The 13,596-nt window shown below is 38.8% G+C and overlaps 1 protein-coding gene across 4 annotated transcripts in view; it reads left to right on the forward strand.

Moving 5' to 3' along the window:
* lilli (AF4/FMR2 family member lilliputian) overlaps positions 1-13,596 on the forward strand; it is a 213,632-nt gene that overhangs the window by 125,173 nt on the left and 74,863 nt on the right. For all 4 annotated transcript variants that reach the window (XM_074098528.1, XM_074098526.1, XM_074098527.1 and 1 more), the window contains one exon: positions 5,984-6,116. In XM_074098528.1, coding sequence (XP_073954629.1) covers positions 5,984-6,116 — 133 coding nt within the window. The remainder of the gene's footprint in view (positions 1-5,983; positions 6,117-13,596) is intronic.

Consider the following 13,596-nt stretch of genomic DNA (forward strand, 5'->3'; position numbering starts at 1 on the left):
GTAAAGCAATCGGCTTATCAGCGGTCGGGCTCGACCCACTTTGTGAATCACAGCGCACTCCGAGTGCGCTTGGACGTGAGCCCTAATGTCCTCAAGCAATATGTTTTTTTTTTTTTATATTAAAATTCCAATTATGAAACTAACAGTTTAAATTCGTCTATATACTCATGCATATATATGTAATACAAAGCATTCTAACTTATTCTTAGATAGGTACGGGTAGAAGTTAAGGCTGCACGTTTAGGATTGTTGACAAATTTTAAGACATTTTTTTGCGCATTGTTTTAAAAATAGGACACAATTGATGGACATAATTTATATTTGATACTCGTATTACTATAATTTGGGGCAGATCATCAGGCCTACGCGTCTGTTCCAGACGAATTTTGGCGTGTTGCCTGTGCACAACGTCTTTGGTGGCTGACTAGACCGATGCGAGAGCGACATGTTCGTCCACAGGCCTGACAAGAGAAGTTAGATAGACAGATAGACTTAGAAATATATTTTGTTTTGATCAAGTATCTGGCTCGAAGTGGTCTTGTTGTCTAATGCTACATGTTTTATGAGTCATGGTTGTACAATTCTCAATAAATAATAAATAACTCGCAGTACTCAATGGTTGTTATTAAATGTAAACACTACGTCACTACGTGTAGCAAATGGGTTATGAGTATATGGAATAACCAATGACCTGGTTTCATACTTTCAATTAGTTAGCTATTTTGTAACAACAACGAATGGAATGGAAGATAAAGATAAGTATGAGAGACTTGAAATGTGCTAAACAAAACAAATGCTCTCAATAATAGAAATGTTCCTCTTGAGCGTAATATTGTAACTAAAAGTAAAAGTGTGCGAGAATTCTATGCGTTACAGAGCAGAGACTTCTGTTTTGAAGAAAGGTTAATTAGTTGAATTTGCCTTGTAATTTATAATTAATCCATTAAAGTACAAAAGTGATTAGATACTTAATACGTTGACATATATACCAGTTGGGTAAGTTTAGTTTAGTAAAATATACCCACGCGATGTAGCAAATATGACCTAGTCATTATTCAGAACACACAACATCCCTCATGTAATATCTAAAACTTTACAAGGTCTTATAGTATAAATTCACGTATAGCACGGGCTTCTGAACTATTCTTTTTTATATCATATGTAATATTTCATCCCCTACGCATAGAAATAAAGATTACTTTGGGAGTAATAGCCCTTCAAAGGTGCTCACATCTTTCATACGTATTTAAGATTTATTCACAACGGGAGTGTTATTTAAATAAAAGGTGCGTGCGTGTCGCTTAAAAATATTGCGCGAAAATTTAATCAACAAATTGATAGTGTTTAGTACGATAAAACAGATATCGTAAAGATAAGACAGTTCCCCAGAGCATAACATACATATTCTAATATCTGTGGAATACTATGGATAGCACGCTATTTATTACTGTAACGTATACATGATTATTATGATAAAACGGAAAGCCTGGAAGCTATTGCGAAAGTCACTGCCGGTATCGTTTTGAAATCACTATAGAGCATAGCGATGACGTGTGTTGATACTTTGTATACGATCATTCGACGACGTGCGTAGATGGAGTTCCATCCTTTCGTATGAATTAGGTTAGGATGAGGACATACATATTCTTGAGCATGTAAGTTATTAAGTATAATACAGTTATAGTAAAGCGTCTTCCTTTTAGTCTGATGGTACGAGTAAACTTTTGAATAAACCGATACGTTACCATTAGGTATTGGGTATTGGGTCTGATTGGTTTACCTACAAGTTCTCTAAAAGAGATACTTAATCTAACAGCTCAGGCTAATGTTTAAAACTGGGTCAAGGAACCAGCTAACTACGCCGCAGCCTTCAAGACTTCATCGTTCTATTAAAACTAGGCATCAAGTTCATTCATCACTCTGCAGAATGTAAGCTAAAAAGCCACTGCGGATGATACAATAGGAGTACAATACAAATACATAGTATTGCCGCGGCACAGGCGGCGTCTAGACGGCCTCATTACTATCCCCCACCGCCCCCCCTAGTCCGCTCGTACCTCGCTCATACCACGAATAAACCACCTTTAATAGAAATATTACGCTAATCAGATGGATGTTATATACGTTCACAATGAAACGTTGGGAGATTGATTACGAGATTTCTATGGACTTTAAGTATAGAGGTGCTTGATTGTTCATTTGATGTTGCTAATTGAATTTTTTTGCCGTGTTTCCTGGGTTCTTAATAGATTCGTCATAATATTGAAACAACAGCGCAGGTGAAATTGTGGTGTTCGTAGAAGAGTTGTAATTTGTAAAAAAAACATTAATGAATACATCATTTTTGCTAACTTTACCTGCATTCATCATCCAAATTTCTTAGGTACAAAGTTCAAGTCAATACATTAGGACGAGTGGAACTAAATAAAAACTTGTAAAAATAATAAAGGTCGATCAACAAAATAGAAAAGAAAGGACAACTAAAAGTAAAAAAGTACTTTTTCATAGCATATAATTACAATACAGGACGTCTCGATCTACCTACAATCGCGTAGAAGTCCTTGTATCCGGCTACCAGTAATTTCACTTTTACAGAGAAATTGAGGCCTGGTTGTTGATGCTTGTCATTTATCCTCAAAAATGTAGGTCGACAAATTGACAAGTTCAATATCTTGTGATATTAATACTTGTCTGACTGAGAACGTCGGTTGGAACTGTTATATCACTTTTATCTTCGAACACGTGTTAAAAATTTCACAGCAAAGTCTTAAAAGTAAAGACTTATCACTAACCACGCCGATAAAGACAAGCTACAAGCTAGTTAACGAAGAGTGGTTCGCTGAATCCTCAAATAGATAAACACTGGGTTTCTATCCTTCGACGAAGTTGTCCTGAGGCCACGTAGAAGTTGTACAAGGACAGGTCTTTCAGACCGATATCATTAAATTGACGATTAAACTGCGCAGGATATATCGAATTTAACTTAACCATATAAATTGCTGCTGCTGTTAGAGAATACGTCCATTATGTATTCATAAAAAATAAATGCGATATTAAGAGAAACTCAAGGTGTGGCTTATTATAACAAATGAAACCACTCAATAATCGTTATTTGATTTAATCAGCAATGGCAGTTGAAATAAATGTTTCAATTTTCATAATTTAGTGTTTGTTAATATTTAATGAATTTTATTATCATTTGATATTCTCCATAGAGGCATTTAAGTAGAAGTTAAGCAGAGCGTCATAGTAAAACGTATAAACCATATTTAGCAAGGTCCAAAATCTATGACCACCTAACCTACTAATTACTATTACGTATTTGTATTGGTTCCTATATCTAAATAGCTGTCTGGAAGATATCGCTTTTAAGCAATTAAGCTGCCTATTGTCTGTCTTGCATTTTGTCTTTGTATGTTAACTTATTGTAATGATTTGTGGAGCTCGATAAAGAATATTTGCACTGTATCAGTACGTTCACACTGAATAACTAGACTAACTATTCAAAGATCACGTTGAATCCCGATAGCACCTGGAAAGTCGAAAGGACTCACTTATAGGTAGCTCTCGTGTCCCGCCTATGTCTCCGGCCGGGTCGACGCTCCGCACTCTGCAATATTCGAACAAACGTCTCTCGGTGACAAATCGTTACGGAGAACAAGTCTTATCGCGTTGATGAAATAAGTTTGCAAATGCCTGGGTGCATTGACCTTGTGTCATCGATGACCTCCTCCGTGGTTAATGACTATAATGACCGTCAGTTTTAAAAAAGTGTTTCTTGATATTTTTCGCGCGCAAATCTTATTCAGTTCAGGCATTGAACCTGACCTTAGTTATGACAAGACTGTTATATTTGTAGCTCGGCACTTAGTTTATTTGTTATCGCTTTTAGAGTATCCCCGGTCTGTATCGTATTATATGTTTTGATACTTGTAGATTGCCTACACTAGTGCGATTTAGACAATTACAGGTGCCCTCTGAAGTACGTCCTTTCGGTCGGCGCCACGGGTTTGCCCCAGAATCGCGCAGGGCGTTGACTCTCCGATACCGGCCCACCGATCCACAGTCATTCAGACGTCTGGTGCGCCTCCACTAACGCTATCCTTCGCAAACACACAAACAATTCAAATTGTGCGAACGAGACAGAGCGCTGAAACGATAAAGTTGTTTTCTGGAAAATGTCTGGATGAAGAGGCCACTTCTCCCGCGCACGTACAGAATTTATGAACGCAGAAAATACGTGCTATATGTGCTGAAACACACTTGATCACGTTAATAGAGAGATTTATATCATTTATATCGAGAGCGCGGACATTGATGACTGTAACACGCCGAAAGATCTGAGATTTTAAAAGGTGTCAAGGTTGGCACTCTGACAATTCGGTTTGTTTACTCGCCTCTGTATTGCTCTTCTTCAAACACTCTTGACGTTTGTAAGCTTTTTCCGACATCTTTCTTTTGTTGTCTGATTTGAGTGGCACTAAATTAGTCTGTCCTGAAACATTCACAGTTCTTTTTGGTCTCACGTTTCTGAGACGGCATTGTTGTACTTGGGATTGTGTGGGAATACTTTTCTGTGACCCTTCGCGGCGGGCGCAGGTGCACACTCGCCCCTAGCGACAACCGTACGTTTGTTCCCTATAATTGCCGTTTTATTATAAAGGCTCCGTTTGATATCAGTTTTTATTGACTAACTTGGCTGACGGGTTGTCGTGCTCGTTTCCGCACCCAATAAAGCGTGACCAAACATAGAAATGTTATTTGCATATCTCGCCGCGACGGCAAGCGATCATCTCTAGATGAATCACGGTGTCGAGACCAGATGGGAGTGCGCTCACACTGCAGCCGTATAATTCATTGTAAGACCTTTGAAACATCAGTATCAGTATAAGTTATATGAGCTTAAGATAAAACAAGTGTGAAATAATAATATATTAGTCTCTATAACCGAAACGATTCGGACACGACCCGGTTGACGGGTATTGAAACTAGCTAATTGAAAGGTAAAAAGTAGTAGTTTCACTTCATTAATTTACGAGAAAATAAATCACATCAAAATATTAAGCACTCGTGATGAAAAACAGTTGACAAACAGTCGCTACTAGTTTGATCTCTGTCTTTTGACATCATTCACTACGAAGGAGATGTAAATAGTGGTAGTAAAGTTTCAACAAAAATACAAGCTTCAAAGCCACCAGCCACCAGTGTGAGCTCACACGTATGACATTGAGCGACAATATTTAGGACGCGGCGGCCGAACGCTGCCCGGACGCAATGCACTTCGCTGTGACGACGAACAAATTGTATTTTGACAAGCTGCTAGATGGTTAGGCTGCGGGGCAGATGGAATATAGGCTCTTAGTCTTGCTGACAGGCAGCTAGTTTCGAAATGTTATGATATGAACTATAGGAGGCTTATGGTAAAAGAGTAGGGACTGGCTGGCCGTTGTACCTATTTGTAATGGTTTCTTTTTTATGTGCATCATCATTATGATCGTGTGGGTACTAGAAGAAGATTGCATCTAGTTGTTTCAATTTAAATATTTCATATGTCTTTTAAGCTTTATTATGATTAGTTTAGTCCATGACATTGGTTTCTATCAAGGGCCTTTATACTCTGTAATTGGAACTCATTGTAGTCAAAGTTTTTGTCGTTGATAATACCATAGTTACTCGCTCCTACTCAAACTTGAATTGATTTAAAAACTACCTGCGACACTTTCAATAAAAAAAACAATGTGCTTCAATAGAGTACAGCCGCACCTTTACATTTACTCTTTTTATGTACATTTTTAATAATCGCGAGAAAAACATCAATCGCGTTCTATAAAACTTACTGTTTATGATTTATGATGGAGATGCTGCTCTTCCAAGAGACTATACATCCAACAAAAGAGGTTCAATTCAGCACTACAAATCACCTGTAACAGACCTAATAGCCATGATGAAGATTTAAATTTAATGTATTGTCCTTGTCTATCAGGTAACGGGGAACAAGGATCGCCAAAGTCAACAGATCCAGACGAAGCTCGGCGATTATCAGATAGCGCAGGCGTTGATCGATGACCCAAGCAAGTCGATTGGTATCTGCGCGGAACCACCAAGCCCGGCACCATGTGAGTACAAAACTGTTTTCTAGGACTGGAACATGTGTCTGATTTATGTCAGGTACCATCAGCCAAATATGTGGTGTACCACCCTAAAGTTGATAATCGTTTGAATGTCATAAAACAATAATGCGAATAGACGTGTCTGTCAACTTGAAAGTTCGACTTTAGCGACATATTCATTTGATAGGAACTTGTATAAAAATTGTTAGACCACTTATTTGGCTGATGGTACAATGAGTAAACCTATCTATCACCTATGAGAAGATATATAGTCCAGTGCATTGAATACGTAGGCCATATTATCTAATGCAATAACAACCGCACTCGCCTTTTCTTTTTATAGACGTCTTGTACCGTGTTGAGTGACAGAGATAGAAATGGCGTTTGTGATTACGAGGTGATTACATGATGAAGTATGACTTGATTCTGACATTCTGAGGACAGTTTTAGAAACCACCACAAAAGCTATTACAAATATTAATGCGCTTCTAGAATACATATTCCTCAAATAATGAGATATTCTTTTCTGTGGTTTTTAAATAAAAGTCGATTTTTAAGTAAAAGTGTTAAGAGACTTAAAATGTACGCCTTTGAAGTCCTAGACAGTTTCTGGCGTGTGATAAGATCAAAAGCTTAATATAGTGAAAGTCTAGCAAGTTGTTACCGAGTTAGCGTTGCTTGTTAAAATATGTAGACGCGAGCTGTAGGCCCGGGAATATTAGGGACTTGGTCCCTCTTTGTTTATGGTTCTTTGCAGTTTCTCCAGAGAGACCTATTCCATGATGTTTATGTTGATCTCTATGATCCTAAATCCTCAACTTCACAAGCCGACGTTTTGGGCTAACCCCTTGTTTAATAGGGGGTTTTGACGACCGGATGGATAGCCAAGTGCAGGTTAGAGAACCTGAGTATGAAGCTTGAGGTCCCGGGTTCGATCCCCGGTCTGGGCAGATATTTGTATGAATAATACGAATGTTTATTCTCGAGTCCTGGATGTTTAATCCATACTTAATATTATAAATGTGAAAGTGTGTGTATGTTTGTGTGTATGATTGTCCGTCTTTCACATCGAAAGACGGATTGAAGTGATTTTTGGCATAGAAATAGTTTATGGGCCAGAGAGTGACATAGGCTACTTTTTCGTTCCCGAGGTAACAGCGCGCGATAACCGAATTCCACGCGGGTGAAGCCGCGGGCAAAAGCTCGTATATATATACGTTGTATGTTTATACGTTGCCTAGTATCCATATTATTACAAGCTCTGCCTAGTTCGGGACTAAGTCAATTGAACTCAATCGTTTCAAGAGATTTATTAGTATTATCTTCACCAATCTAAGATTTTCATTGACTCGCACGAAACGAATGTTGAAAACAGCTAAACACCTAATTAAACACAAGACTTTCTCTGTAGAGCACGATAGCTACTTCTGGACTCATTTGCTCAGTAATATAACAACAAAGGTCTGTACTTGGTGGTCGTGGCGTTTGATCAGAATGGACATACCGCCCTCAAAGGGTTCAAAGATACACAGCCCATTCAAGCGGAAATTCGATTTAATTCCGTGCCGATTTCCTTGCGGCATCGTCTACGATAGTTCTGCACATGATAAGCTCTCTCGGTATGTACAACTTGTTTGACTTCAAACGCCGGTAATCGGAATTAATACATCCGTATACACTCCGTGTTTACGGAAAGAAGATTTCAAGTAAAATCTTCTTCCTAATAAATTAACACGTCACGAACGAGTTGATTTCCGATGGAAATAAAGAAGCATCACGTCATGTTTCTTCGGAGTTCTTTAGCAAAATAATTTTAGGAAGATATTACCATAACAAAAGTATAAGTTATTTGATACGCGGCCGCACCGCTCGGTTCCACTTTGCGGAATCTTCAATTTTTCAGGTGAAGCCAGAAGAGATATCCGATATTTTTTCGGCTGAGCCCTCGGATATATTTGCATAATAGCTTATTTGGGTCAATTTGTATACCTGTCCACGTTCATACATGCACAATAGGCTTGTTTTGGTGGTTTGCAGTAGTGCGCGCTTTCGAAACACTGCCATGATATTTGATTGAGAAACTTGCTAATATCGTTCGGTACGCTGTCTTTTATCATAGTTCGACGTAACGTAACGTTAAAGGAAGGTTTTAATCTGTGTCAATGTCGTTGGTGTGTAACGTTTATTTCAGAAATAGTAATTGCGTGCGATATGTAATATTGAAGTTATTGTCATCAACCAACACAGTCTAAGCAATCACAATCGGTAGGCCAGATGGATAAGAGTTTACTAATTTTGTGGTAAGATAAAGATTGTCTATCCCTCAAAGCCGACGGAATTAGCATCCATACTTACTAATATTATAAATGCGAAAGTGTGTTTGTATGTTTGTGTGTTTGTCCGTCTTTCACGCCGTAACGGAGCGACGGATCGACGTGATTTTTGGCATAGAGATAGGTTATGGGCCCGAGAGTGACATAGGCTACTTTTTATTTTTTTGCCCCGGAAAAATGCACAGTTCCCGAGGGAACAGTGCGCGATAACCGAATACCACGCAAGCGGAGCCGCGGGCAAAAGCTAGTAGATTTATAATTCGCTCCATTATTATGTTAATCTTTATTAGTATTAATTCATCGCGGGAATGGATACACTCGCAATACTTTAAAATACTTTGGCCTGATTAGCATTTCTGATCTTACGTTTATACAACTCAAACAGCGGTTTAGCCTCTACAGGCGTTTCTTACTGAATAATAATAACTCGTAAAATATTGTTATGTGCTTGGAAATTGTCAGGGTTTGCGTGGCGCGGCGGCGTGATAGATAATAAATGATTCAGTACGTCTCCCGGAACACCCACTCGTAGGGCGGTCGGGAGGTCGGGCGGACGGGTCGGGACGCCGGCCACGCCGTCACAGTGACGACACGCCGCCCGACCGACGGTGACGAAATATCGGCCGCATCATTAGGTCTCTGCCGCCTTTTGTTACGTGCGCTCACGGCCTTCGCTATTCGCGCCTAATCGACTTACGAGCTCCGCAAATGAAAGGCTGTCTTGTTGAGTCTTCACCTACACTTCACTATTAATCTTTAAGATTATCCCCGTATAAGCTTTAACCATAAAACATACGTTCCAAGTAAACGTAAAATCACCTATTCAAGTCACATGAAATCGGATAACATAAGACTGATCAAAACGCCTCGCAGAACGTATTAATCTAAAAGCAACGGCTCCCTCAAGAGCGGCGCCGCCGTAAAAACTTCACGCCCATAAAAACCCTGGTAATTATATCTCCGGCAGAAGTATATAATTGTAGGACACCGCGTAAAGCTCTGTCGGTATGTCGTTCAAATTTAACGGTAATTGGGCCACTAGACTCCGGTACGCTTAATTAAGGCGGTTAAAACAATGTAACTTTAGTCCTTTGATGCGATGCAAATTATACATGCCAACCACGTCCGACTGGAGTGTACAGAGAAAGCGATCAAGATGTACCTACTACGTGTGGGTTACGTTGCGCGCTGTACAGGGCTGGCATCCCATCCGTGACCTTATTATACTTTAAAGAAGTTTATTAAAAACTCTCCGGCCGAAATGAGTTCGGGATTTATCAAAAGGGAATTTCTAATATCAGTCTTCGGGTCACATCAATGTTGACATTCAGCACCTGCGGCTATGACGTACACGATCCAATATCTAATATCGTGTAACATGCTAATACCTCAATTTCATAACGCTATGTAGAACTCCGAACTATTTCGACTTCATTGTAAACAAACATTAAACGTCATCACTATCCAAAGATAGCAATGTCTATCATTAATTGAAGAGTATTACGCGACCGTGCCACCCACACAGAAGATACAAATAGTCAATACGTTAGTTGCTTCTATAAAAACGATTATACCAGAAAACAAATTGGTCGCTATAGGCTAAACACAAGAAATTGCCGTCCAAATACACGGCTTTATGAGCCCTTTTCCGCCCACCGCTGGGCACAGGGGTCGCGTTACGCCCTCGCACAACTACACCCCTGATACAGGGCCTGAGACGCTTTAAAAAGATCATGCTACCACGCGATTATCGTTTGGACAACCTTTAGAGATTGTTTATCTGATATTTACTGCCCTAACACGGTACAACTTTGGAAGAGAAATATTGTTTACACTGGAATATCCAAAGCACGTATTTGATTAGTTTGAGTAAATTATAAATAAACTACCACTTTTTAAGAATAATTTTCAAATCGTTTTCGTCCGTCTTAGATTATTGAAACCCGGTTTGTTTTGTTGTTTCTTTGTTTATACAAACTTCGTAAAATCCACTGCCATTTAAAAAAACCTCTTCAAGACGAGCGAGAAAGTCAACGAGTATCCGATTGCACTCAGTGACCTTGCCTATTACCTATTATAATAGAGTAGCAGATGGATCTCGCGAGGTAGAGTCGCATCGGCTTAGCGGCGCCTAAACGAACGATGACCCAGTTCTCGAGCGAAACCGGTCATATAGCCGGCGGAGTAAACAGCGGATAAGTAATTCAAGAATGCTCCGGGACTGTATATCATTCCAGATAACGATAGACATATTTGACATGAGCATGCCTGTATTTTGTTCAAGACTTCGATTCGATTGACTTCGTAGGCATTGTCAAGACAGTGCATCAAGATGCACTCTGCTAATTATGGATTCCATAATTTAGTCTTCAACGACATGAGTTGAAATTGAAATTTGTAGTAGTCAGGAGCCATTTTATTTCCAAAATATTTAGCTGCATTTTATTTGTTAAACTAGTCGGCAAAATTCTAAATTGATTGCATAATGCTCTCTAATCCCTGTCAGTTCTGAAATATTTCACCATGACAAAAAATATTTTTATTCCTTGATAAAATAATTTAATGTGTCAAGTCATTAATCATATCAGCCAAATCAGCCCACGTCCACCCACAGCTGGTTATAGTATCTTCATTTTGACGCCTTGCGTGGTCCTTCGCCTTACTTCTAATGGTACAAGGGTTAGCCAAGTATTAAATCAACGCTTATTTGGCGGATAGTCTACACAGATTGACCTTTAGATCAAACTTTCGCCATAAATATGTGACTAGCTTTGACCACCTGTGTTTGCAACTGTGGAAACCGTCAAAAAATATCGGAAGTAATGAATGTGCGTAGTTATATGTTGTGCTGTTAGGGATATAATTCACGAACAAAAATAGAAACTTTCTGTTATATTGAATTAGTGATATTGCTTACAGCAATGGTTGTTACTACAAAAGCAATGTCTGACCCTTGATAAATGATTCAAGCGTCGCGAATGACGGCCCTTGCGTGACGACAGCTCGTGTGGTGACCGGTCAGTCCGAGAACGGCTTTTCGCAAAGACATTATTCCACTAAGTAAACATTTGAAACATCAACCTTATTCAACTTTAACATTAATTCGAAGTTACAAACACCGCCGTGATAGATGTGAGCTCTTTTGAAAAACATCAGCTTATACAGTTGATAGAATTCTTGCCCGCGAACTATTCTTCATTGCTTGCGTCTAGACATATTCATATATGTTATAAAAGGTTGGGAAAGGGCTAGTCATCGTGACATTGGTTCGCGCTTTTACCGTAGAACATAAGGCTTTCCGTGTCGTTGGTCTGGAAGAAATGAGGCGTAGTCTCACCGAGCCTTGGAAGTAGGGTTCGCGGATGACTATTAAAAGGCAAACAATGTGGTTGAAAGAGCAAATGCTTCTATTATTTCTAAACAGTTCCGAGTGCTTTCCTTTTTTAATATAATGTGCTATTGTTTCTAATATGTAAATTTTTCCCTTTTTCAAGTAGCATCACTTAAAACCCGTCTCCTAATTGACGTAAGTTCGGTAATCTCAGTTTTGATTGTAAGTTATCGTAACTTGGGATTATAATTAAGCACATAAAACCACGATTGTTTCGTAAGGCAACGGTGTTGCTCAGTAATAAAGAAAAGTAAAACGTTGCAAAAAATTAGACCGGCACTAATCCACGACCGTGCATGCAAGTGTACGTAAACAACGATAACCAACGAACAATGGGTAGCCGCTTAAATAATTCAAACAGTCGCTAGTCGACCCGCTTCCACAAGTCACCAACTACATCCAATTCGCTATATCGAAAAATGACGCGTAAAACAACATGAAATAAGATCCATTATCCCAATATTGGGCAATATCCCAATATTGGCATTCGTGATTTTGAGAAGTAGATTCGTACTGGACTGCCTTATATCGCGAAAGCGAATTACTTCGCCTCCTTCACGCCACTTTGTCGCACTAAACAGAGTTGAAACGTAAAAGTGCATGCAGAGACGTATGACGTTACCAGAGTTGCCACTTTGCGCTGCATTTGTTTGCTGGAAAACGAGCGCCATTTATATACTTGTCACCCGTCTATTACCACTTTAGTCCTAACGTGTTTTTAATCGCATAGCACTTAAAACTTTACTTTTGATTCTCTGTTCACATTTTCTGAATCTACAAACAAAAGAAGTGAAGGTTAATTGTATAATTTCAACAAACACCGTCAAATCCGGGACCATTAACTAATATAATATCGACAAGTATGAAAAAATCGCATCATTCGCTCTAAACGCAGTGCATGCTTAACACTGTTAACAACCATGTGCAGTACATTCCGCTACATGGTCCTGAGTTGAGTGATTAATGATGGCAGACAGGCTGCAGCTCGCTTGACACTGGTTTACAAATTGATTTGTCACGTTATCAGAATCACAGTGGCAAATTTTCTCGCGATACAAAGAAATTATGTCCCATTTGCTTGAGATATTAACTTAAGTGAGTGTGAGAAATATACTTATTGTTCCATCTAATGCAGAATTAACATAGTTTTTGTATCGTCTAACTATGAATTTTTGAATGCATAGTTATCCTGGCAGAAATGTAACCTGGTGGCACACATCTGAACATATACATAGATCTTGACTGCCCTATATTATAATGTAAACAAATGAAATGTATAAGATTTAAATTATCCTGTCAGGTCTTGCACGAAACTAAATCATTGAAAAAAGTAATGATGATGATGATGATGATGTGATCCTGTAAAGAAGTAATAAATATGCAATATATGTAACTATGTAAACAAAAATGTTACACCGCAATTTGAACACCATAACTATTACTCTTTCAAACTGAATCCACGGTAGCCGTTTCACTATCAAATAACTGCAAAAAGCAATAAAGGTGAAGAAATAGTGTATCAAGCAAGCAAGGAATGGTTTCCAATTTCAAGAGCTATGGTTAAGAAAAAACTTCTAAAGAATCCTCTAAAGAACCTTTCCGAGAATCCTAGCCCAGTCTACCTATTATAAGTCGTTTCAATTCGCTTCATAATTCAGGATATCTAGACGATGAAGTTTTATTTACAGATGACAGGAAGCAAAAAATGTCGCTAATGCTTGTTACAAAATAGCCGCCATTAAATACGTGTCTAATATTTATA

This window comes from Choristoneura fumiferana, chromosome 15, assembly GCF_025370935.1.
Source record: "Choristoneura fumiferana chromosome 15, NRCan_CFum_1, whole genome shotgun sequence".
NCBI lineage: Eukaryota > Metazoa > Arthropoda > Insecta > Lepidoptera > Tortricidae > Choristoneura > Choristoneura fumiferana.